This window comes from Ursus arctos, unplaced genomic scaffold, assembly GCF_023065955.2.
Source record: "Ursus arctos isolate Adak ecotype North America unplaced genomic scaffold, UrsArc2.0 scaffold_2, whole genome shotgun sequence".
Classification (NCBI taxonomy): domain Eukaryota; kingdom Metazoa; phylum Chordata; class Mammalia; order Carnivora; family Ursidae; genus Ursus; species Ursus arctos.
The window spans coordinates 79822728-79849556 of NW_026622874.1; the positions used below are offsets into that span (position 1 = coordinate 79822728).

At 47.5% G+C, this 26829-nt stretch overlaps 1 protein-coding gene across 1 annotated transcript in view; it reads left to right on the forward strand.

The window, feature by feature from the left end:
- The first annotated feature begins 336 nt into the window (after nt 1-336).
- Nucleotides 337-26829, forward strand: part of LOC125281630 (transport and Golgi organization protein 1 homolog) — a 65631-nt gene continuing 39138 nt past the window's right edge. The window contains exons 1-12 of the mRNA XM_057315276.1: nt 337-395; nt 2012-2165; nt 2756-2838; nt 4448-4601; nt 5192-5274; nt 6896-7049; nt 7640-7722; nt 9341-9494; nt 10085-10167; nt 11776-11927; nt 12514-12596; nt 15844-15967. Of these exons, the coding sequence (XP_057171259.1) occupies nt 2128-2165; nt 2756-2838; nt 4448-4601; nt 5192-5274; nt 6896-7049; nt 7640-7722; nt 9341-9494; nt 10085-10167; nt 11776-11927; nt 12514-12596; nt 15844-15967 (1191 nt within the window). The 5' untranslated portion in view covers nt 337-395; nt 2012-2127. The remainder of the gene's footprint in view (nt 396-2011; nt 2166-2755; nt 2839-4447; nt 4602-5191; nt 5275-6895; nt 7050-7639; nt 7723-9340; nt 9495-10084; nt 10168-11775; nt 11928-12513; nt 12597-15843; nt 15968-26829) is intronic.

The following is a 26829-nucleotide window of genomic DNA, read 5'->3' on the forward strand; positions in this document are numbered from 1 at the left end:
CACACATGATGTTTTGGGCTCTGGGCTTAATGGAGCACAGTCTTTACATCACTTGCATGTGTGGAGGCCCCAGTTGTCCAGCGTTATTGATTAGTTCTGAAATCATCTCTACTGTGCGGAGTGGTCATCTCCCCAAGGGTGAGGGACTGGTCTCTCCTTTGTCCACAGAGGTCAGCGGAGACCTGTGAGAAACGCTCTGCATCTGGAAGGGACCTGAGAGTGGGAGAGTAGAACAGGCTGGGGCAGGTGTAGAGCTTTGGCTTGAATCTTGCGTGGCCAACACCCGTCTGAATCCACCTCTGTCTCTTCTAGGGCCTCGGTCCAATTCAGAAACCTGTGGCGCTCAAGGGGACAAAGGTGGCACCGTGCCCAAGAAGGACCCAGAGAAGGACAAGGTAAATACGGTGGCTGTTTCCAGTTGTAACCATTTCTGGAATCCTGTTCCTGTCTGGGCAGCACCGTGTCCTGGCCTTGTGTCTGTTGGGTGGGTCATCCAGTTTGTCTGTGGCGTCGTTCACCTCTCAAATACAAGCAGTTCACGCAGGGGCTGACAGGCTTCTCCGTTACAAATCATCATCTTTGGGGGCCTCTCCCAAAGCCACAGGTGGTTAGCGGTGAAGGATGGCAGAACACTCACTGTGTGTGTGTCTTGTGTGTGTTTGTGTGTGTGTGTGTGTGTGTGTGTGTGTGTGTGTGTGTGTGTACCCCTGCTCACCCATAGCGCACGTGGGGGAAATAACTCAAGGAAGCTGACAGCTCACTGCACACTGAAGTCTCTGGGCTGCCTGATTGCCACTGGGGTATGTACAGGTGCGATACGTATTGTGTTCGTATTGCGGTTAGATGATTAACCTGTGACAAGGTCTGTGGTCATCCTCACGACTGGAAACTAGGGGAAGCTCTCCGTGCATTTTTTATTATCTGCTTTGCGGTTTGGAATGTGCTTAGATAGGCCATGTTTCGTAAGTCATCCCTGTTTTACTTCTGCTGGTAAACGTGCTATACAGAATCCCTCTCCTTGTACCCTTTCCACAACTATTTTGCCTGATCAAAGCTGTTAGTGTCGTGTCGCAAAACACACTGTGACACACACTTTCTGAAGGGGGGCTGTTAGCGATTATCTGCATGACCGGTGCCCCACAAGCCCTTCGGTTGGGCTTCTAGGAGCAGGTCATTTGGTCCTAAGTCACAGTGAGAGCAGGTTTCTTCTCTCATCACACGTTCTCGAGTTTTCCACCGCAAAGCATATACAGTTTTGTGGATTCTCTAACTTATGCTTCCCATCTTAATTTCCTATTGGACAAAATTACTCTGGAACTCAGTGTGCTGAAATGTCCGAGTGACTGTGTTTTAAGATAAGCACAGCTGCTGAGTTATAGAAGGGTTATTGGTATCACGTTCCTTTTGGAAAACACTTTTCCAATTCCCCTGTCAGATCACAGGCCCCTAATTCCTCAAGTGTGTTTGTGGCCATGGCCAGAAACTGCAGAGAGCAGAAGACCCCTGTGTCAGGAAGTGAGGCAGCGTGGGGACAGTCAGGGGCTTGCAGGCAAAGGATTCACCTCGAGTGGCTCGGATTCCTGAGAAGAAAGGGCAGTTTCATCACATTCTCTCTCTTGTTAACAAACCAAAATATTCTGTGTGGTTGAAGAGGAAAGATGAAGTGTTGTCCAGGATCCCGATGCCTCCGTGTCTGGAGTGTCCTGCCTTCACTAGTTTGCCATGCTCCTTTTTCATCTTTGAAGATGCTACTTCTTGCTAGTGACCATTGGCAGACATGGTTAGTGATGTTTGGTGACAGTAGGTTATTCCTGTAATATCCATTCCCCTCTCCCCCCTTGTTATAGTTGGCAGCAGTGGGGAGGGGTCAAGTTCTCTAGCACGGATGCGGCTCTGCTGGAACGTGGTATTGGAGAAGGAGGCAGATGCTGAGAGCTCTTTCTTTGGGTTTCATCTCTTGGTGTTACAACTTCTGTCTGTCTCACCAAACTATTTTCCTGTCTGTCTGCAGGTGGGTCCAGATGTGAGAGGGTTTCCTCGGCCCACCTGCATGCCCTGCCCTATGGACCAAACTTTACCAGGCTTCATTGGCTGTGGGCCACCTCAGCCTCCTCCACCTTGGTCGACATGCGGGCCTCCCCTGCCCCTCGTTCCGCCACCATGTGGTAAGATGATCTGGATTGCATGATGTGAGTTGTAGCGCGTATTCATCGTGTGACTACATGTGTCGGTGGAGAAGATGTAGAGGAGGTACCACGAGGCTTTGCAATGCAAGGATCAACCTGAGTGAGGACACAGGAACATTCCTCAACTTTCTGTGGACATCCATTTCGTGGACTGTCTCGTTTCACCATACAGAACTGGGCAGCAGGGGTCTGCCATTGAGAAGAAGTGTGACATTGTGCAATAGACAGACATAAAAGCATTGCCCAGGTGCCCTGCACACACATGATGTTTTGGGCTCTGGGCTTAATGGAGCACAGTCTTTACATCACTTGCATGTGTGGAGGCCCCAGTTGTCCAGCGTTATTGATTAGTTCTGAAATCATCTCTACTGTGCGGAGTGGTCATCTCCCCAAGGGTGAGGGACTGGTCTCTCCTTTGTCCACAGAGGTCAGCGGAGACCTGTGAGAAACGCTCTGCATCTGGAAGGGACCTGAGAGTGGGAGAGTAGAACAGGCTGGGGCAGGTGTAGAGCTTTGGCTTGAATCTTGCGTGGCCAACACCCGTCTGAATCCACCTCTGTCTCTTCTAGGGCCTCGGTCCAATTCAGAAACCTGTGGCGCTCAAGGGGACAAAGGTGGCACCGTGCCCAAGAAGGACCCAGAGAAGGACAAGGTAAATACGGTGGCTGTTTCCAGTTGTAACCATTTCTGGAATCCTGTTCCTGTCTGGGCAGCACCGTGTCCTGGCCTTGTGTCTGTTGGGTGGGTCATCCAGTTTGTCTGTGGCGTCGTTCACCTCTCAAATACAAGCAGTTCACGTAGGGGCTGACAGGCTTCTCCGTTACAAATCATCATCTTTGGGGGCCTCTCCCAAAGCCACAGGTGGTTAGCGGTGAAGGATGGCAGAACACTCACTGTGTGTGTGTCTTGTGTGTGTTTGTGTGTGTGTGTGTGTGTGTGTGTGTGTTTGTGTACCCCTGCTCACCCATAGCGCACGTGGGGGAAATAACTCAAGGAAGCTGACAGCTCACTGCACACTGAAGTCTCTGGGCTGCCTGATTCCCACTGGGGTATGTACAGGTCCGATACGTATTGTGTTCGTTATTGCGGTTAGATGATTAACCTGTGACAAGGTCTGTGGTCATCCTCACGACTGGAAACTAGGGGAAGCTCTCTGTGCATTTTTTATTATCTGCTTTGCGGTTTGGAATGTGCTTAGATAGGCCATGTTTCGTAAGTCATCCCTGTTTTACTTCTGCTGGTAAACGTGCTATACAGAATCCCTCTCCTTGTACCCTTTCCACAACTATTTTGCCTGATCAAAGCTGTTAGTGTCGTGTCGCAAAACACACTGTGACACACACTTTCTGAAGGGGGGATGTTAGCGATTATCTGCATGACCGGTGCCCCACAAGCCCTTCGGTTGGGCTTCTAGGAGCAGGTCGTTTGGTCCTAAGTCACAGTGAGAGCAGGTTTCTTCTCTCATCACACGTTCTCGAGTTTTCCACCGGAAAGCATATACAGTTTTGTGGATTCCCTAACTTATGCTTCCCATCTTAATTTCCTATTGGACAAAATTACTCTGGAACTCAGTGTGCTGAAATGTCCGAGTGACTGTGTTTTAAGATAAGCACAGCTGCTGAGTTATAGAAGGGTTATTGGTATCACGTTCCTTTTGGAAAACACTTTTCCAATTCCCCTGTCAGATCACAGGCCCCTAATTCCTCAAGTGTGTTTGTGGCCATGGCCAGAAACTGCAGAGAGCAGAAGACCCTTGTGTCAGGAAGTGAGGCAGCGTGGGGACAGTCAGGGGCTTGCAGGCAAAGGATTCACCTCGAGTGGCTCGGATTCCTGAGAAGAAAGGGCAGTTTCATCACATTCTCTCTCTTGTTAACAAACCAAAATATTCTGTGTGGTTGAGGAGGAAAGATGAAGTGTTGTCCAGGATCCCGATGCCTCCGTGTCTGGAGTGTCCTGCCTTCACTAGTTTGCCATGCTCCTTTTTCATCTTTGAAGATGCTACTTCTTGCTAGTGACCATTGGCAGACATGGTTAGTGATGTTTGGTGACAGTAGGTTATTCCTGTAATATCCATTCCCCTCTCCCCCCTTGTTATAGTTGGCAGCAGTGGGGAGGGGTCAAGTTCTCTAGCACGGATGCGGCTCTGCTGGAACGTGGTATTGGAGAAGGAGGCAGATGCTGAGAGCTCTTTCTTTGGGTTTCATCTCTTGGTGTTACAACTTCTGTCTGTCTCACCAAACTATTTTCCTGTCTGTCTGCAGGTGGGTCCAGATGTGAGAGGGTTTCCTCGGCCCACCTGCATGCCCTGCCCTATGGACCAAACTTTACCAGGCTTCATTGGCTGTGGGCCACCTCAGCCTCCTCCACCTTGGTCGACATGCGGGCCTCCCCTGCCCCTCGTTCCGCCACCATGTGGTAAGATGATCTGGATTGCATGATGTGAGTTGTAGCGCGTATTCATCGTGTGACTACATGTGTCGGTGGAGAAGATGTAGAGGAGGTACCACGAGGCTTTGCAATGCAAGGATCAACCTGAGTGAGGACACAGGAACATTCCTCAACTTTCTGTGGACATCCATTTCGTGGACTGTCTCGTTTCACCATACAGAACTGGGCAGCAGGGGTCTGCCATTGAGAAGAAGTGTGACATTGTGCAATAGACAGACATAAAAGCATTGCCCAGGTGCCCTGCACACACATGATGTTTTGGGCTCTGGGCTTAATGGAGCACAGTCTTTACATCACTTGCATGTGTGGAGGCCCCAGTTGTCCAGCGTTATTGATTAGTTCTGAAATCATCTCTACTGTGCGGAGTGGTCATCTCCCCAAGGGTGAGGGACTGGTCTCTCCTTTGTCCACAGAGGTCAGCGGAGACCTGTGAGAAACGCTCTGCATCTGGAAGGGACCTGAGAGTGGGAGAGTAGAACAGGCTGGGGCAGGTGTAGAGCTTTGGCTTGAATCTTGCGTGGCCAACACCCGTCTGAATCCACCTCTGTCTCTTCTAGGGCCTCGGTCCAATTCAGAAACCTGTGGCGCTCAAGGGGACAAAGGTGGCACCGTGCCCAAGAAGGACCCAGAGAAGGACAAGGTAAATACGGTGGCTGTTTCCAGTTGTAACCATTTCTGGAATCCTGTTCCTGTCTGGGCAGCACCGTGTCCTGGCCTTGTGTCTGTTGGGTGGGTCATCCAGTTTGTCTGTGGCGTCGTTCACCTCTCAAATACAAGCAGTTCACGCAGGGGCTGACAGGCTTCTCCGTTACAAATCATCATCTTTGGGGGCCTCTCCCAAAGCCACAGGTGGTTAGAGGTGAAGGATGGCAGAACACTCACTGTGTGTGTGTCTTGTGTGTGTTGTGTGTGTGTGTGTGTGTGTGTGTGTGTGTGTGTGTGTGTGTTTGTGTACCCCTGCTCACCCATAGCGCACGTGGGGGAAATAACTCAAGGAAGCTGACAGCTCACTGCACACTGAAGTCTCTGGGCTGCCTGATTCCCACTGGGGTATGTAGAGGTCCGATACGTATTGTGTTCATATTGCGGTTAGATGATTAACCTGTGACAAGGTCTGTGGTCATCCTCACGACTGGAAACTAGGGGAAGCTCTCCGTGCATTTTTTATTATCTGCTTTGCGGTTTGGAATGTGCTTAGATAGGCCATGTTTCGTAAGTCATCCCTGTTTTACTTCTGCTGGTAAACGTGCTATACAGAATCCCTCTCCTTGTACCCTTTCCACAACTATTTTGCCTGATCAAAGCTGTTAGTGTCGTGTCGCAAAACACACTGTGACACACACTTTCTGAAGGGGGGATGTTAGCGATTATCTGCATGACCGGTGCCCCACAAGCCCTTCGGTTGGGCTTCTAGGAGCAGGTCGTTTGGTCCTAAGTCACAGTGAGAGCAGGTTTCTTCTCTCATCACACGTTCTCGAGTTTTCCACCGGAAAGCATATACAGTTTTGTGGATTCCCTAACTTATGCTTCCCATCTTAATTTCCTATTGGACAAAATTACTCTGGAACTCAGTGTGCTGAAATGTCCGAGTGACTGTGTTTTAAGATAAGCACAGCTGCTGAGTTATAGAAGGGTTATTGGTATCACGTTCCTTTTGGAAAACACTTTTCCAATTCCCCTGTCAGATCACAGGCCCCTAATTCCTCAAGTGTGTTTGTGGCCATGGCCAGAAACTGCAGAGAGCAGAAGACCCTTGTGTCAGGAAGTGAGGCAGCGTGGGGACAGTCAGGGGCTTGCAGGCAAAGGATTCACCTCGAGTGGCTCGGATTCCTGAGAAGAAAGGGCAGTTTCATCACATTCTCTCTCTTGTTAACAAACCAAAATATTCTGTGTGGTTGAGGAGGAAAGATGAAGTGTTGTCCAGGATCCCGATGCCTCCGTGTCTGGAGTGTCCTGCCTTCACTAGTTTGCCATGCTCCTTTTTCATCTTTGAAGATGCTACTTCTTGCTAGTGACCATTGGCAGACATGGTTAGTGATGTTTGGTGACAGTAGGTTATTCCTGTAATATCCATTCCCCTCTCCCCCCTTGTTATAGTTGGCAGCAGTGGGGAGGGGTCAAGTTCTCTAGCACAGATGCGGCTCTGCTGGAACGTGGTATTGGAGAAGGAGGCAGATGCTGAGAGCTCTTTCTTTGGGTTTCATCTCTTGGTGTTACAACTTCTGTCTGTCTCACCAAACTATTTTCCTGTCTGTCTGCAGGTGGGTCCAGATGTGAGAGGGTTTCCTCGGCCCACCTGCATGCCCTGCCCTATGGACCAAACTTTACCAGGCTTCATTGGCTGTGGGCCACCTCAGCCTCCTCCACCTTGGTCGACATGCGGGCCTCCCCTGCCCCTCGTTCCGCCACCATGTGGTAAGATGATCTGGATTGCATGATGTGAGTTGTAGCGCGTATTCATCGTGTGACTACATGTGTCGGTGGAGAAGATGTAGAGGAGGTACCACGAGGCTTTACAATGCAAGGATCAACCTGAGTGAGGACACAGGAACATTCCTCAACTTTCTGTGGACATCCATTTCGTGGACTATCTCGTTATACCATACAGAACTGGGCAGCAGGGGTCTGCCATTGAGAAGAAGTGTGACATTGTGCAATAGACAGACATAAAAGCATTGCCCAGGTGCCCTGCACAGACATGATGTTTTGGGCTCTTGGCTTAATGGAGCACAGTCTTTACATCACTTGCATGTGTGGAGGCCCCAGTTGTCCAGCGTTATTGATTAGTTATGAAATCATCTCTACTGTGCAGAGTGGTCATATCCCCAAGGGTGAGGGACTGGTCTCTCCTTTGTCCACAGAGGTCAGCGGAGACCTGTGAGAAACGCTCTGCATCTGGAAGGGACCTGAGAGTGGGAGAGTAGAACAGGCTGGGGCAGGTGTAGAGCTTTGGCTTGAATCTTCCGTGGTCAACACCCGTCTTAATCCACCTCTGTCTCTTCTAGGGCCTCGGTCCAATTCAGAAACCTGTGGCGCTCAAGGGGACAAAGGTGGCACCGTGCCGAAGAAGGACCCAGAGAAGGACAAGGTAAATACGGTGGCTTTTTCCAGTTGTAACCATTTCTGGAATCCTGTTCCTGTCTGGGCAGCACCGTGTCCTGGCCTTGTGTCTGTTGGGTGGGTCATCCAGTTTGTCTGTGGCGTCGTTCACCTCTCAAATACAAGCAGTTCACGCAGGGGCTGACAGGCTTCTCCGTTACAAATCATCATCTTTGGGGGCCTCTCCCAAAGCCACAGGTGGTTAGAGGTGAAGGATGGCAGAACACTCACTGTGTGTGTGTCTTGTGTGTGTGTGTGTGTGTGTGTGTGTGTGTGTGTGTCTGTGTGTGCGTTTTTGTACCCCTGCTCACCCATAGTGCACATGGGGGAAATAACTCAAGGAAGCTGACAGCTCACTGCACACTGAAGTCTCTGGGCTGCCTGATTCCCACTGGGGTATGTACAGGTGCGATACCTATTGTGTTCGTATTGCGGTTAGATGATTAACCTGTGACAAGGTCTGTGGTCATCCTCACGACTGGAAACTAGGGGAAGCTCTCCGTGCATTTTTTATTATCTGCTTTGCGGTTTGGAATGTGCTTAGATAGGCCATGTTTCGTAAGTCATCCCTGTTTTACTTCTGCTGGTAAACGTGCTATACAGAATCCCTCTCCTTGTACCCTTTCCACAACTATTTTGCATGATCAAAGCTGTTAGTGTCGTGTCGCAAAACACACTGTGACACACACTTTCTGAAGGGGGGATGTTAGCGATTATCTGCATGACCGGTGCCCCACAAGCCCTTCGGTTGGGCTTCTAGGAGCAGGTCGTTTGGTCCGAAGTCACAGTGAGAGCAGGTTTCTTCTCTCATCACACGTTCTCGAGTTTTCCATCGGAAAGCATATACAGTTTTGTGGCTTCTCTAACTTATGCTTCCCATCGTAATTTCCTATTGGACAAAATTACTCTGGAACTCAGTGTGCTGAAATGTCCGAGTGACTGTGTTTTAAGATAAGCACAGCTGCTGAGTTATAGAAGGGTTATTGGTATCACGTTCCTTTCGGAAAACACTTTTCTAATTCCCTTGTCAGATCACAGGCCCCTAATTCCTCAAGTGTGTTTGTGGCCATGGACAGAAACTGCAGAGAGCAGAAGACCCTTGTGTCAGGAAGTGAGGCAGCATGGGGACAGTCAGGGGCTTGCAGACAAAGGATTCACCTCGAGTGGCTCGGATTCCTGAGAAGAAAGGGCAGTTTCATCACATTCTCTCTCTTGTTAACAAACCAAAATATTCTGTGTGGTTGAGGAGGAAAGATGAAGTGTTGTCCAGGATCCCGATGCCTCCGTGTCTGGAGTGTCCTGCCTTCACTAGTTTGCCATGCTCCTTTTTCATCTTTGAAGATGCTACTTCTTGCTAGTGACCATTGGCAGACATGGTTAGTGATGTTTGGTGACAGTAGGTTATTCCTGTAATATCCATTCCCCTCTCCCCCCTTGTTTTAGTTGGCAGCAGTGGGGAGGGGTCAAGTTCTCTAGCACGGATGCGGCTCTGCTGGAACGTGGTATTGGAGAAGGAGGCAGATGCTGAGAGCTCTTTCTTTGGGTTTCATCTCTTGGTGTTACAACTTCTGTCTCTCTCACCAAACTATTTTCCTGTCTGTCTGCAGGTGGGTCCAGATGTGAGAGGGTTTCCTCGGCCCAACTGCATGCCCTGCCCTATGGACCAAACTTTACCAGGCTTCATTGGCTGTGGGCCACCTCAGCCTCCTCCACCTTGGTCGACATGCGGGCCTCCCCTGCCCCTCGTTCCGCCACCATGTGGTAAGATGATCTGGATTGCATGATGTGAGTTGTAGCGCGTATTCATCGTGTGACTACATGTGTCGGTGGAGAAGATGTAGAGGAGGTACCACGAGGCTTTGCAATGCAAGGATCAACCTGAGTGAGGACACAGGAACATTCCTCAACTTTCTGTGGACATCCATTTCGTGGACTGTCTCGTTTCACCATACAGAACTGGGCACCAGGGGTCTGCCATTGAGAAGAAGTGTGACATTGTGCAATAGACAGACATAAAAGCATTGCCCAGGTGCCCTGCACAGACATGATGTTTTGGGCTCTTGGCTTAATGGAGCACAGTCTTTACATCACTTGCATGTGTGGAGGCCCCAGTTGTCCAGCGTTATTGATTAGTTATGAAATCATCTCTACTGTGCGGAGTGGTCATATCCCCAAGGGTGAGGGACTGGTCTCTCCTTTGTCCACAGAGGTCAGCGGAGACCTGTGAGAAACGCTCTGCATCTGGAAGGGACCTGAGAGTGGGAGAGTAGAACAGGCTGGGGCAGGTGTAGAGCTTTGGCTTGAATCTTGCGTGGCCAACACCCGTCTGAATCCACCTCTGTCTCTTCTAGGGCCTCGGTCCAATTCAGAAACCTGTGGCGCTCAAGGGGACAAAGGTGGAACCGTGCCCAAGAAGGACCCAGAGAAGGACAAGGTAAATACGGTGGCTGTTTCCAGTTGTAACCATTTCTGGAATCCTGTTCCTGTCTGGGCAGCACCGTGTCCTGGCCTTGTGTCTGTTGGGTGGGTCATCCAGTTTGTCTGTGGCGTCGTTCACCTCTCAAATACAAGCAGTTCACGCAGGGGCTGACAGGCTTCTCCGTTACAAATCATCATCTTTGGGGGCCTCTCCCAAAGCCACAGGTGGTTAGAGGTGAAGGATGGCAGAACACTCACTGTGTGTGTGTCTTGTGTGTGTGTGTGTGTGTGTGTGTGTGTCTGTGTGTGCGTTTTTGTACCCCTGCTCACCCATAGCGCACGTGGGGGAAATAACTCAAGGAAGCTGACAGCTCACTGCACACTGAAGTCTCTGGGCTGCCTGATTCCCACTGGGGTATGTACAGGTGCGATACGTATTGTGTTCGTATTGCGGTTAGATGATTAACCTGTGACAAGGTCTGTGGTCATCCTCACGACTGGAAACTAGGGGAAGCTCTCCGTGCATTTTTTATTATCTGCTTTGCGGTTTGGAATGTGCTTAGATAGGCCATGTTTCGTAAGTCATCCCTGTTTTACTTCTGCTGGTAAACGTGCTATACAGAATCCCTCTCCTTGTACCCTTTCCACAACTATTTTGCATGATCAAAGCTGTTAGTGTCGTGTCGCAAAACACACTGTGACACACACTTTCTGAAGGGGGGATGTTAGCGATTATCTGCATGACCGGTGCCCCACAAGCCCTTCGGTTGGGCTTCTAGGAGCAGGTCGTTTGGTCCGAAGTCACAGTGAGAGCAGGTTTCTTCTCTCATCACACGTTCTCGAGTTTTCCATCGGAAAGCATATACAGTTTTGTGGCTTCTCTAACTTATGCTTCCCATCGTAATTTCCTATTGGACAAAATTACTCTGGAACTCAGTGTGCTGAAATGTCCGAGTGTCTGTGTTTTAAGATAAGCACAGCTGCTGAGTTATAGAAGGGTTATTGGTATCACGTTCCTTTCGGAAAACACTTTTCTAATTCCGTTGTCAGATCACAGGCCCCTAATTCCTCGTGTGTTTGTGGCCATGGACAGAAACTGCAGAGAGCAGAAGACCCTTGTGTCAGGAAGTGAGGCAGCATGGGGACAGTCAGGGGCTTGCAGGCAAAGGATTCACCTCGAGTGGCTCGGATTCCTGAGAAGAAAGGGCAGTTTCATCACATTCTCTCTCTTGTTAACAAACCAAAATATTCTGTGTGGTTGAGGAGGAAAGATGAAGTGTTGTCCAGGATCCCGATGCCTCCGTGTCTGGAGTGTCCTGCCTTCACTAGTTTGCCATGCTCCTTTTTCATCTTTGAAGATGCTACTTCTTGCTAGTGACCATTGGCAGACATGGTTAGTGATGTTTGGTGACAGTAGGTTATTCCTGTAATATCCATTCCCCTCTCCCCCCTTGTTATGGTTGGCAGCAGTGGGGAGGGGTCAAGTTCTCTAGCACGGATGCGGCTCTGCTGGAACGTGGTATTGGAGAAGGAGGCAGATGCTGAGAGCTCTTTCTTTGGGTTTCATCTCTTGGTGTTACAACTTCTGTCTCTCTCACCAAACTATTTTCCTGTCTGTCTGCAGGTGGGTCCAGATGTGAGAAGGTTTCCTTGGCCAACCTGCATGTCCTCCCTTACGGGCCACATTACCAGGCTTCATTGGCTGTGGGCCACCTCACCCTCCTCCACTTTGGTCGTCATGCGGGCCTTGCTCGCCCTTCGTTCCGCCACCATGTGGTAAGATGATCTGGATTGCATGATGTGAGTTGTAGCGCGTATTCATCATGTGACCACTTGTGTCGGTGGAGAAGATATAGAGGAGGTACCACGAGGCTTTGCAATGCAAGGATCAACCTGAGTGAGGACACAGGAACATTCCTCAACTTTCTGTGGACATCCATTTCGTGGACTGTCTCGTTTCTCTATATAGAACTGGGCAGCAGGGGTCTGCCATTGAGAAGTGTGACAATGTGCAATAGACAGACATAAAAGCATTGCCCAGGTGCACTGCACAGACATGATGTTTTGGGCTCTTGGCTTAATGGAGCACAGTCTTCACATCACTTACACGTGTGGAGGCCGCAGTTGTCTAGCGTTATTGATTAGTTATTAAATCATCTCTATTGTGCAGAGTTGTCATCTCATCAAGGGTGAGGGAGTGGTCTCTCCTTTGTCCACAGAGGTCAGGGGAGACCTGTGAGAAACGCTCTGCATGTGGATGGACCTGAGAGTGGGAGTGTAGAACAGGCTGGGGCAGGTGTAGAAGCTTGGCTTGAATCATGCGTGGTCAACACCCTTCTTAATCCACCTCTGTCTCTTCTAGGGCCTCGGTCCCATTCAGAAGCCTGTGGCGCTCAAGGGGACAACAGTGGCACCGCTCCCAAGGAGGTCCCAGAGAAGGACAAGGTAAATGCGGTGGCTGTTTCCCGTTGTAACTATTTCTGGAATCCTGTTCCTGTCTGGGCAGCACCGTGTGTGGCCTTGTATCTGTTGGGTATATCTTGGGATCTGTGTGTGGTGCCGTTTATCTTTCAAATGCCATGTCTTCATGCCAGAGCCTACAGGCTTCTGTGTTTCCAGATCGTCACCTTAGGGATGTTTGGGTGGAACAAAGGCAGACTTGTGCTGAGGTCTTGACATTGCATGGGAAACCCGGCTGGGACACTGTTACATCCTGAAGTTCTCACGTCATACATGCTTTGTGCTTAACTATTTCCATACACTGAGCAGTGGGGCAGGTGCCATTGGTGTGAAGGAAGTGTCTCTATTGCACAATGGCAGACATGTATTTCTTACTGTTGTGCATGTCCAGAGTCCACATTTGTTGTTCCTGGAGGGATGAAACACCTCTCACTTCATGTGCAGTGTGTTGAGTTTGAGCTGACATTTCATTAGTTACGTAAACCACTGAAGCAGGGCTGTGGTCCCTTGATTCATCATTAGGGTTGGGGTCTGCCCCATCCTCTGCAACCTGTGGATACTTGGGGGAAGCCCTCTTGTCGGCTCAGGGAGGTGAGAATGAGAGACAGTGGCAGATGCTGGAGGCAGGTGTGGAGGTTTTGTGGGAATGTGGCTCAGTCACTTCCTATGGGCTCGTCCTCTTTCTTTTCTGTGGCGTGGGTCAGAGATAGACGCTGGTGCGTCCCCCATGAGGAATAGCGGTCCTGCGTGCAGGCGTCTCATGTCGTGGGGGAGTGAATGTTGCTGAGGACGTGATCACTTTCTCCAAGTTGCTCAGGAGATCCATTTGATGGACTTCATCTTTCACTCCTACTGAGGTGGTTGGCAGGTCCCTTTGCGGTGAAGGAGAGCCTCTCTTCTCCTAGAGCTCGGCACAGCAGGTGTGCGCATGGATGTTGTACAGAGACCATATCCTGCGCTCTGGAAGGAATGAGGTCTATTCTTAACGTTAGGAATTTAGGGTGTCTGAGAGAAGGGAGGGACACGTTCATTAAACCACACAGACGTTGTGTTCCTTATAAGGGAAGCACCAGCGATGTATCTGAAGGACAGGAGAGGGAGCCGTGGGTCACACAGAAACAGGAGACTGTGGATGAGAAGCAGGATGGAGGTGCTCAGGGGAGTGGATGGTCTCTCTCAGGTAGAGCGGAGGCCATTCCTGGCAGGCCAGCAGCTTAAGCAGTGAGTGTGAAGGCAGAGTGAGGTCCACACCGAGTTGCTGCGTGTGTCTGTCACACAGTGTGAATAATGCAGTTATTTGCGTGAAAATGTCATTGTTGGCATAAAGCTGTTCATTCATAATCTATAAAGGTTATTGTTTCCCTAAATTTTTGAAAGTTCTGAACTGTGTGAAAGAATGCCGTGGAGATGTGGGAAATTTAACTTGGTTCTTTGGGGATTCTTGTCTGCCTCAGTTTGTGTGCGCCCGTGTGAGAAAGTGAAGACAGTACTGAGATCAGAGAGCTGCTGCCTTGGCTTCAGCCTGAGTGAGGCTCTTAGTGGGGAATTCGGGGTTGACCAGGAGCCGCCCTAGCTCGAGCCCTGTCACCACCCTCTGCATCTGAGTCCTCTCCCTGCCTGTAGCTTTGCATCTCCCAGAACTTCTGCCCCAGTATCCTGCAGATTTGCCTGTGTTGCTGATGTCTCAGCCCGAATGCCAGCTCTCCGTGGGGCCTACTCAGAACCTCAGCTTTGTTTTCTTTGAAACCTGGAGCATATTGGTTTCTGAGGTCATTAGAGGCACAGGAGTTGAAGTACATAAAGAATCTGCAGGGGCCCCTGGGTGGCTCAGGCGGTTAAACATTGGACTCTTGATTTCCGCTGAGGCTGTGATCTCAAGGTTCTGAGATTGAGTCCCAGGTCGGGTTTGACGCTGAGTGTGGAGACCCTTAGGGTTTCTCTCTCTCCCTCTCCTTTTCCGCCTTCCCTGTTCACTCACAAGTTTACCCTTTCTCTGTCTTTGTTTTTTTCTCTCTGTTTCAAAAAAAAAAAAAAAAAAAGAATGTGCCAAATATCTGGGATTTTGGCCACTCACCCTACTCACTGTTTAAAAAAATAGCTCCATGCAGATGATCATCAAAAGGTGTTCATTTAAGACCTTGAAATTTCACTTGGAGTAGAACATCTCAGCCCAGATAGCAGCGATCCTCATTTCAACAACAAAGAAATGACCTCCTTTTTTTCTATTAAATTTCAGGTCCTAGCCAAGAAGGAAATAAAAGATACTTTTGAGAATGGGTACATTCAGACATTGATGTCTGAGATGTGAAGACAATTATTTTCTATTACATATAGACTCACAGAGGCAGCCACACACTCAGGTGTTCATCCAAGGCCTCAGATATACTATAGGAGGCAAATTGCATATGGCAGAACATAAGATCCCATTGAAATAATCCAAAATCTGTTTGACTTACAGGACAGTCAGTTTGAAGTTTGAAGATCTCCCTGAGCGGTAACAACCAGGCTATGCAGAGTATATATGTTGTAAAGGTGTCAGATGAGCCTAATGGTCTGAATGCCTTCCCTGCCCATCCTGTCCCCTGTGCTCTGTCTCTCCTCGTATCCCCCCAATAAACCTTTCATGGTTCTGTGTGTCAGCGTCTGCCTTCACGAGGACCTACAGTCATTCCCCTCCAAGAGCACAGTGTGAATCCTGTACACACAGAAACAAACTGGCAGCAGTGGTGGTGATGGAGGATAGTAGCAAGATTACCCTTTGTGGCATCTTTACTGCAAGGGGCCCAAGCAGTCCTTCTGGGCAGGTGGACACACCCTGTATTTAGATCTGTTGGTGGTTGTATTAACTCTGGTGATAGATACCCTTGAGTACATGGTGTCTGCTTGTTTTGGGGGTGTGTGGTGATCAGCAGGATAGGTGTCTGTCCCCAGGCAGTGGTCTGTTGTGATGGTGAGGAATGTATGAAGGGTCAGTAGTGGCCCCGGGAGACCGGTGAGGAGGCCCTGCATTAATCCAGGTTTTGTGCACTGGTTTCACCTCACCAGCTGCCTCGCAACAGCGGGTGGGCTCTGAGGGTCGCTGATGGTGGCAGTGTTCTTGGTAAGACCCCTGATGCCCCATAATCCTCCACAGTTTCCATGTTGAGGGATGGGCAGGGAAGAGGCCAGTGACAGGAGACCCATTCCTCTCTCACCACGCAGGAGTTGGGTGTATGTGTCTGTTGCTTCTTAGGTCCTTTACTCCAGTCCATTCTGCACCAGAGCTCCTGGATCGTGCAAAGCCCTCCTTCTCTCCAGGTTGTGGAAGAAGACATCCTCCAGCAGCCTTGGGGTCATGGCTGGGCCAAGGTGTCAAGGTCTGTCTGTCCACATTCTGCCCTGGAGAGGCGGGTAACTGCCCTGCTACAGCCAAGGTCAGCCTGAGCAGCCTTTGTAAATGGGATTGTCATGCCCTGTGCGCAGGGCCAGGGCCGAATGATGGCAGGAGAGAGGGGGAGACAGGAGAGGTGGTCCTCTGTGGTGGTCCTGGACAGGGCTGCACAGAGCAGAAGGCCTGAGGGCCTGGGGAGAGATAGAGAAAGAGACTGTCAGGGAGAGGGACACTGAGTGGGTGGTGGGGGGATTGGGCAAATCCTGGAAAGTGAGAGGAACCAAGAGAGGGAGAGGGGGTAGAGAAAAGCAGAGACAAAGAGGAGTTGGAAGGATGAAAAGCAGTTGCTGGTCTAGGTGTGTGGAGGTGGACCATGGACCAGGGGGGAGGAGGTCTAGGTAGCTACTCTGAGCGTTGGGACTGGAGAAGGCGGGAATCCAGGGCGTCAGATTTCCCTGTGCCCAATCCTCCGACCTCTCTGGGGCAGAGCTGTGCAGAGGACGTTTCCCTTGGGAAGATGGGGACCCCTCCTTTTGCATTGTGGGGCCGAACCCTAGGATCTATCATGGAGAGAGATGGCTTGGGTGGAACAGAGCACCCTCTGTCCCTCCATCTGAGGGGTCATGACTTTGAGCATTGCAGGGATTCCCAGGGAGGCCAGCAGAGGGCGCGCGCGCACCTCCAACAGGAAGGGGGCGGTTTCTCTGCGTGCGCAGCCACGGCCAGCAGAGGGCGCGCCGTGGCCTTTTCTGACCCAGGGCGCCTCAGAGCAGGAAGGGCTCTGGAAGGCCCCCAAGGATCCGGCCCCTCTCTGGCTGCAGGGAATAGAGCGCCAAAGCTGCCATTTCAGTAGGTTTGGCCCCCACCCTGGGAAGACCCTGGGGCCTTTGCAGCAACTTGTCGCCTCCCGAGGTAGAGGAAGAAGCTGCCTTGTTGGCTGAGTGCTGAGGGGGCGGCTCTGGGCGGCTTCCCAGGACATGCTGGTAAGTGAGTAGCACAGTCGCTTGCATTTTGAGGGCTGTTCCCCTGGTTCAGTCCTCATTTTCCCTGCGGGTATTTGAACAGACCTGTTTTACTCAGGGATCCGTGGCTTGAGGTGTCCTGCGACACCACATCAGAGATGCTGTGGTTGGCTTGTTACAGATGCAGGCTTGTTTCTGGGGAGAAATCCTGAGCCAAATTCAGAGGAACGGGAGCCGCTTTCAGTGGGGACTTGAATGCACTAACTGCTGACTCTCAGGACTTCCTAAAAGAATGAGCTGGGGTCCCACTTCCCTAATTCTGCTGGAACCTGAGACCCAGGTAGAAACACAAACTGCCCTCCATTTTGTAACCTTAAAGGTAGAAACTCTGAGGGATTTATCAGCCGAAGTTGGTTTTGTTTGGGAAGGAAGAAGAATAGAATGTAGGACAAAGAAGCAGTGACTAACCCTTAGGCACATTGGGGAGCATCAGAGAGGCTCACTGTTTTCAGGCGAAAAGGGGGCAGTTTAGAAGGCTGTTAGGAACCAAAAGTCCATTGGAGGCATCTGGTAGTTCAAATCATTGTGGCTTCTCATGGTTGAGTCCTGTTGGGAGGTGGGGGCTGGGGGGAGGGGATGGAGAGATGAGAATAGAGTTCCTGTAGCTGGAATAGTGGAGTATTCACGTGCGAGGTCAAGTCCATGTCTTCCTGTTGGGTCCCCAGTTTATTCAGAGTGAGAGTGTGTCCGAGCTCCCCCTGCCAAAACCTCCTGACTGTTTTGTGGCATTTCCCGTTACGACTTTTCACATTTCCCCGTTCTGATCAAGATTTGCCTTGAGGAGCAAAATAAGTCCGTCAAAGACAGATACTATATGATTTTAGTCATTTGTGGAATTTATGAAATAAAACAAATGAGCAGCGAGAAGAAAAAAGAGGCAAACCAAGAAAACAGCCTTTTTACTATAGAGAACAACCTGTTGGTAATCAGAGGGGAGATGTTTGGGGGGATGGGTTCAATAGGTGATAGGGATTAAGTCATGCATTTGTGATGAGCACCAGGTGTTGCCTACAAGTGTTGAATCACTAGATTGCACACTTGAAATGAGTATAACTGAGGTCATTGTAATTTAAAAAACTTTAAAAAAGTTTCCATGGAAGAATTTTTTTTAAAGATTTTATTTGTGCGTGTGTGTATGAGAGAGAGAGAGAGAGAGAGAATCAGGCAGAGGGAGAAACAGGCTCCCCGCTGGGCAAGGAGCCCAGTGTGGGACTCAGTCCTAGGATACTGGGATCATGACTCACTGGATCATGAGCCAAAGGCAGATGCTTAACCGACTGAGCCACCCAGGTGTCCCTGGAAGAATTTCTGATCAGCAGTCAAGTTCTTTGTATTTAGTGGTTTTGTGTTTCAGTGCCAGCAAGGTCTTTTTCTGGTGGCGTGTCTCATGTTGGAGGAAATGTGCATCACAGTTGTAAACTACTCAAGTGACACTTGAAGAACTGGGAAGGTTAGAAGGGAGAAACTCTCATGTACTTCCTGTGTGAAGTCTGTATCTGCTCGAGATTGAGACCAGTGAGCCAGCATCACCTCACTGGGGACACTGTTTCTACAAAGGATTGACAGACAGCAAGTACAGAATCAAAAGCAAGATGACAATTCCAAACCATGTGTTGGTTCTAACCCAGGACCCTAGGTTTGAAAGGAGCCAACTGAAAATATTTATTGGCAGTTGTTTACCTGAAGGAAGACAGGTTTCTCCCTATGAAGGCAAACCCGGAGTCACGTGTGCCTCCTGGAAGTGTCTTCCTCAAGTGTCTGGGAGCAAAATAGTGAAATACTGCGAGAATGCACTAAATGAAATCACTGAGTACATCTGGGAATACAGATACACTGGGGAACATGAAGCATTAGAGAACTTGTTGCAAGAATAGGAATACTTCCGGGACATTTCAAAACAGTATTGTTATCTCAAAAGAGCTGTTTAAAACTCCATGTGTTATCAGTAATGGTCTGTTATGTTATAAATTCAGAAACCATGCATTTGGATTAGAATCCGGATGTTCAAACTATGTAATTATATAAGTATAGCACCATTTATTTATTCTGCTTTTGGTGAATAATTGTTTCCAGTTTTTTGTTATTCTGAACAATGCTGCAACGGACATTCTCACACGTTTCCTGGTGTGTAGGTTCAAGATTTTCAATAGGGCATATACATTTTCTAGTATTGGAATTTCTGGTTTGTAAGAATGAACGTGTAGAGTTTTGCAAGATAATGCAGAGTATCTTTCAAAATAGTTGTACCAATTGTACTTGTCCCAGTACTGCATAGAATTCCTATCTTCACCAATAACTGGTCTTGCCAAGCTTAATTTTTTGCCAACCTGATGAATGTAAAAGGGTTACTCTTTGTGGCCTTAAGGTGAATTTTTATGATTATTATTGAGGTTGAACATTTTTCATGTTTTTATTCACCACTAGGATTTTTTTCTTCCATAAAATTCTAGTTTTGCCATTGGGCTATTTGCTTTTCTCTTTTTGTTATGTAGGAATTAGCTTTTCAAATATTCTGGATATTGATCTGTGGTTGGTTGTGCGTGTTATGAATAAAACATTCTTTGTTATCAGTTTTTGAATTCAGATAGCTGAGTTAAAATAATGAAGACTACCTAGATTTCAGAATCTGTTTGGTTCCTGATTTTCATATAAAAGTTAGCTGGAGTTTGAATGATAAAGTATAATTCAAAGATTTCATTCAAATATTCTTGTTTCCTGGGACGCCTGTATCTTTTTCTGGTTTCTAATTTAATTTTTCTCTAAGGTATCTTTTTGTTAGCAAAAGTTCTTTTCCTTTTTTTTTTAAGATTTTATTTATTTATTTGACAGAGAAAGAGAGAGCCCGTGAGAGAGGGAACACAAGCAGACGGAGTGGGAGAGGAAGAGGCAGGCTCCCAGCAGAGCAGGGAGCCTGATGCAGGGCTGGATGTGGGGCTGCATCCCAGGACTCTGGGATCACGCCCTGAGCTGAAGGCAGACGCTCAACGACTGAGACACCCAGGCATCCCAGCAAAAATTCTTAATTTTAACGTTGTCATGCTTACCAATTTTCTTTCTGAAGAATGTTTTTTTGCCTTGGTGAAGAAGTATTTTCTTATCCTGGGATCATAAAGATATCTTTCTATATATTCTTCTGCAAGTTTAACCAGTTTTATCTTTCATTTTGAAGTCGGTAAATCCATTGGAAATTAGATTTTGTGTATGGCAGGAGATAGAGATCTACCATGTGGATGACCAGTTGTCCTGACATCATGTATTTCATACACCATTCCCCAGTGATCTGTAGTGCCCCCTGTGTCATGGATGAAGTTCTCATACATTTGTGATTCTGGTCTGGGTGCACTAGTGGTAGTCATTAGTCTCCCAGCATGAATAACACCCTATCCTAAATCTTATAGCTTCATAATAATTCTTGATATCTGGTGGGGCAGTTCTCCTTTCCTTATTCCTTTTTTTCCCCCCTAAAGATTTTATTTACTTATTTTTGTGCACATGGGAGGGGGTGCAGAGGGAGAAGCAGACTCCCGCCGAGCAGGGAACCCGATGTGGGACTGGATCCCAGGACCTGGGATCATGACCTGAGCCGAAGGCAGATGCTTAACCGAATGAGGCCACCCAGGTGCCCTCCCCTTTCCTTTTTCTTCAGAAGCATCTTGGCTGTCTATGGGTCTTTGCTCTTCCGTATCAAGTTTAGAATTAGCCTGTCATATTTCTTGCAAACTCATATTGGGATATTAATTGCTGCTGCATAAAATATACAAGGCAATTGGAAAAGTATTGACATTTTTTTATGATTTTGAATTTCTCTGTCTATAAACACGGCATGGTTTTTTTTTTTTTCATTTGTCTTTAATGTTTTTAATAAATTAAAAATTCTGTTTCTTTAAAGAAAGCAAACAAAAACAAAACAAAAACAAACAAAAGGAATCAGGGTGCAGTTAATAGTTTAGGTAAAAGAAAGACTTTTGAATTCTGAAACTTCTAAAACTCTAGAAATGCTCACAAGATAAAAATGAGGCTATTTCTGGAAAGGTCATACTCCAAAGAGGTTTCCTCCTTTTGCAAGAGACTGGGAAATGCAGAAAAAGGCATGTTCTTTGCACAAAAGAGGTAGGAGGAGCAACAGTGAGAAAAGGAATGCAGGCCTGGTCCGGACATGTGGGGGAAAGCTGTCTCCCCAGATGTTTTCTCTTTCAATTTGGGAAGTATTTATGTTCTCGTGACCAGATGGTGTCCAGGTCCAGTCAGGGTCTGGTGCCTTCTTTAAATGTGTCCCGTGGACCCAAGAGCCCATTCCCTGGGATTTGGCAGCACAAGGTTTGGTTAGCAGTATCCGATAAGGTCCTCTCAAGGGAGGTTGAAGAGAATCTCTGTGGAAGTGTCTTTCCCAAGAGAAAGAATCCCCAGCTTGCAGGGTGTGATGGTCAAGATAATTATCCCCTGGGAGTGGACACTGAAAAGATTGCTCTGCTACAACAATGTTCATTTTGATAGAAGCAACTAGATCTTTGCATTATTGAAATATATCCCCTTTTCTCAACTCCAGGTCAAAAGGGGGCAGAGGTCAAATGCATGGATGTCCAGTGACTATCTCCAAGGTTGGGAGTCAGAGCTCCAAAGGGGATGGCCTTGAGATTTAGAAGAAGTATTGGCAATGCCTTTGGCCCAGGTCATTGGAAAGTCTCTGCAGATTTTGCCAATTGGGTCCCCAGTGTTGCCATTATGGTGTTGGACCAGTTGTGAGGTTAGGGGATAGTAATGTACAATGAAAGTATTGTAAAACCGGCCAAAGATCACAAACTCAGTGAAATGCCTGCACGGTAGAATGGGTTTTCTGGTCATTGTGCTGTTCAAGAGAGCTTTTCCCGGAGAGAGAATTTTTTCTAACAGGATTTTAGCCACAGAAGAGTCATTGGCCTTTCTACAAGGGAAAGCTTTGGTCCAGTGAGATAACATAGGCACATTGACTAACACAAACTTATTTCCATGAGATGAGAAAGTTGCATGAAATCCACTTGCCATATCTCAAATGGTTCATTGAGCAGTCTAAAATGCCCAGGGGAGGTATGGATTTGTTTTCCAGGATCGTATTTTGGACAAGTGGGACAAGCAAGGTTGGCACCTTCTGCAGTCTTCTTAGCATTTCCCCACCAATACTGGTTCATCAACCCTATCAGTTTGTCAGTAGACCAATGGTTTAATATTTGTACAGTTGTCAGGAGTGGGAATTTTAGAATTTTGGAGATGGCCATATTGTTATTTGATCCAAACCGGAATTCTCTCTTTTTATCAACTAGTCATCAGATTCCCAACATTGTTTCTCCTTGTCTGGGCCCTGTTGTTGGCCATGTCTGCTCAATTTTTCCCAATTGTCAGTTGGTAGGACATCCCTTCAGAACATGACAGAGGTCTGGCTCTCGGTGTCCTTTTGAGCAGCTTTTTTTTGGGCAGAACTATAAGCCAGGTGGTTTCCTTTGGCCTCCAGAAAGTCAAGTGCAGAATATCCCTGGGACCTTAATAATAGCTAGATCTGCAGGCAAAAGCATGGCATCTGATGAATTTTAGACCTAGCAGCCATTTTTAATCTCATCCCCATTGTAAGGAAGGAAACCTCGTTTCTTCCATAATATTCCAAAACCATGAGCTAGCTATCCAAAGCATATACCGAGTATCACCTTACATGTTTGCAGTGCTGCCCTCGGCTACAATAGAAGCTGCCTTAAGGACACAGAACTCATCCTGCTGGGCTGAAGTAGCCAGAGGGAAAGGTGCTGCCTCAGTGTCCTCAAAGGGAGTTGTGGTAGCTTAGCTGGCGAGATATTTATCATTTTCCTCCTCTAAGTAAGAACCATCAGGAAAGCATGAAAAGTGTGCTTTGGTTAGAGCAGTTTGCTGAAAATTGTCACAGGGAGTCAACAGGTGACCTGTCGGTGTGAAGTGGCTGTGGGGGGGTTTCATCTGTGAAGGAGGGGAGAAGGGTGGCTGGGTTGAGGCTTTTGGAACCAGAAAGAGTTATGTGAGGAGTGGTACCAGGGGGATTTCATAGGAGGTGAGGTGACTGTCTGGAAAATGTTGAGTGTGAGGAGAGTTCAGAAGGGCTTCTACTACATGGGGTGCAGGGATGGTTAAAGGGGATGGTGTGATGAATTCTTCAGTGGCCTTATCCCAGAGGGCAGTGGCAGGAATGGCTCTGAGGCAGGCGGGTATCCCCCAGCCATAGCATCTACCTGTTGACTCTTATACCTTGTGGGATGATGGTGGTCCTTGTGTTTTGGGGTGAGCACTGCAAGGACATTCCCTTCCGTATCAGAGAGATGAAAAAGGGAAGTTGGTCATTAGGAGTTCCAAGGGCAGGGGCTAATGGTAGACTTTTGTTTAAAGTTTCAAAGCGGTGTCATCCCCCTCTTTCTGAATAATTGTGTTAGGTTTCTCATGTTTTAGTAAAATGTATAGCAGCTGAGCCTTAAAAGAGAAGTTTGGAATCCACTGTTGACAGTAGCCGGCCAGTCCAGGAAAGCCTGGTCATTGGTGCTTAGTTTTAGGTTGTGGGAAATTGAGGATGCCTTGAGTCTACCTGGATCCAGGTACTGTCCTTGTTCTGAGATCAGGTGACCTAAATACCTAAGCTGAGTTTGAGCAAACTGCAGTTTTTCTTTGGGGACTGCATGACCCTTTTAAGGCCAAAAGTTTTCCCAGGTGGATGCTGTCTTCCTGTGAAGAGGTGTGAGGAGGGGAGCAGAGATGCCAATCATCTACATATTGTAACAAAGGAGACACAGCACACTCACTATCATGTGGTGGGCAAAATGGGTGAAGGGGAGAGGGAGATATAGGCCTCCAGTAATGAAATGAGTAAGTCATGGGAATAAAAAGCAGAGCATAAGGAATACAGTCAATGATGGTTCGTAGTGATGTAATGGGATAGACGGTAGCTATACTCGTAGTGAATATAGCCTAATGTATAAAGTTATAGAATCACTAAGTTGTACACCTGAAACTAATGTAATATTGTGTGTCAACTGTAGTCAAAAAAAAAAAAAAAGTTGGGGGGCGCCTGGGTGGCACAGTGGTTAAGCAACTGCCTTCGGCTCAGGGCGTGATCCTGGTGTTATGGGATCGAGCCCCACATCAGGCTCCTCCGCTATGAGCCTGCTTCTTCCTCTCCCACTCCCCCTGCTTGTGTTCCCTCTCTCGCTGGCTGTCTCTATCTCTGTCAAATAAATAAATAAAACCTTTAAAAAAAAAAGTTGGAAATGTGGGATCTATTTAGATCCTCAGGAGATTTAACTTCAAAGGGGCAGGTTTCAAGAGGTTTAGGAGAGGAGGAAGCAGAGAGAGCTTCAGAGGAAAAGGAAGGTTTGGTAAAAGGAAAAGAGGGAGAGAGGCCTTAGCAAAGTATTAACATCAAGGCAGTTGAGTCCCTAGAGGAATGTCACTCTGCCTGTTTCAAGGACTTGGGCTCTAGGAAGTAAGGAAATTTAACAATTTTTCTTCTGTCTTTGTTTCCCACATCAGATAAGAGTGTGGGAGCAGAGGAGATGAGAGGGTGCAGAGATAACAGAGGGAGATGGTGCTGGAGGTGGGGCCTGAGGTGTGGCCTGAGCACAATGTGGTTGCCTCCCCTCCTTAGACAAAGAAAGTGGGGGAGGAGAAGAAGAGGACTCAGAAGCCCTGTTTTGTCTCTTTAATTGTATGCTTGCATCATTTATTTAATTTTTTAAAATTATTTATTTGACAGAGACAGAGCACAGGCAGGGAGAGTGGCAGGCAGAGGGAGAGGGAGAAGCAGGCTCCCCACTGAGCAGGGAGACTGATGGGGAACTCAGCTCAGGACCCTGGGATGAAGACCTGAGCAGAAGGCAGACTCTCACTTGACTGAGCCACCCCGTCGCCCCCTCATTTAGTTTACAAATTGTATTTGGAGAGATGCAATTTTCGATTCTTGTTAGCATTTGGCAGCTTCCAAATACCTATTGTAATCGGTATCCTGTTTTGTCAATTTTAGAACCATGGCAGTCCATTCAGGTGTGAGAAAATTAAGGTTGGGATGATCAAAAGTTCCTCATCATGGCCATTGAAGTTGTCAATTATTTCAGGTTAGGTCAGTCCATTTATTTAAAAATATGCCTCCAGAGGGACCATAATTTGTTTTTTTTTTTCTCATATTGCCCCCTTATTTTATTTTATTTTGTTTTATTTATTTTTTATTTTTTTTTAATGATGTTTTATTATATTATGTTAGTCACCATAAGTACATCCCCGGTTTCCGATGTAAAGTTCAATGATTCGTTAGTTGCTTATAACCCCCAGTGCAACATGCAATATGTGCCCTCCTTACTACCCATCACCGGTCTATCCCATTCCCCCACCACCCTCCCCTGTGAGGCCCTCAGTTTGTTTCTCATAGTCCATAGTCTCTCATGTTTCATTCCCCCTTGTGATTACCCCCCTTTCTTTATCCCTTTCTTGCCCTAGCGATCATCCTAGTTCTTATGTTCCACAGATGAGAGAAATCATATGATAATTGTCTTTCTCTGCTTGACTTATTTCACTTAGCATTATCTCCTCCAGTGCCGTCCATGTTGCAGCAAATGTTGAGAACTCGTTCTTTCTGATAGCGGAGTAATATTCCATTGTATATATGGACCACAACTTCTTAATCCAGTCATCTGTTGAAGGGCATCTCGGCTCCTTCCACGATTTAGCTATTGTGGACAATGCTGCTATGAACATTGGGGTGCATATGGCCCTTCTCTTCACTACATCTGTATCTTTGTGGTAAACACCCAGTAGTGCAATGGCTGGATCATAGGGTAGCTCAATTTTGAACTTTTTAAGGGACCTCCACACTGTTTTCGGGAGTGGCTGTACCAACTTGCATTCCCACCAACAATGTAGGAGGGATCCCCTTTCTCCACATCCTCTCCAACAATTGTTGTTTCTTGCCTTGTCTATTTTTGCCATTCTAACTGGCGTAAGGTGGTATCTCAGTGTGGTTTTGATTTGAATTTCCCTGATGGCTAAGGATTTTGAACATTTTTTCGTGTGTCTGTTAGCCATTTGTATGTCATCATTGGAAAAGTGTCTGTTCGTATCTTCTGCCCATTTTTTTATTTATTTGTTTCTCGTGTATTGAGTTTGAGAAGTTCTTTGTAGATCTTGGATACCAGTCTTTTATCTGTAGCATCATTTGCAGATATCTTCTCCCATTCCGTGGGCTGCCTCTTAGATTTTTTTGACTGTTTCCTTGGCTGTGCAGAAGCTTTTTATCTTGATGAAGTCCCATAAGTTCATTTTATCTTTTGTTTCTCCTGCCTTTGGAGATGTGTCATGAAAAAGTTTGCTTTGGCCGATGTCATAGAGGCTGCTGCCTATGTTCTCCTCTAGAATTCTGATGGATTCCTGTCTCACATCAAGGTCTTTCATCCACTTGGAGTTTATGTTTGTGTATGGTGTGAGAGATTGGTCAAGTTTCATTCTTTTGTATGTAGCTGTCCAATTTTCCCAGCACCATTTATTGAAGAGACTGTCTTTTTTCCACCGGATGTTTTTTCCTGCTTTATCAAAGATTAGTTGCCCAAAGAGCCGAGGGTCCATTTCTGGGTTCTCTATTCTGTTCCATTGGTCTATGTGTCTGTTTTTGTGCCAGTACCATGCTGTCTTTGAATTCACAGCTTTGTAGTACCGCTCGAAATCCGGTATTGTGATGCCCCCAATTTGTTTTTCCTTTTCAGCAGTTCCTTGGAGATTTGGGGCCTTTTCTGGTTCCATACAAATTTAAAGACTATTTTTAAACATAAAACCATCCAGTGTCCCCATGGGTGAA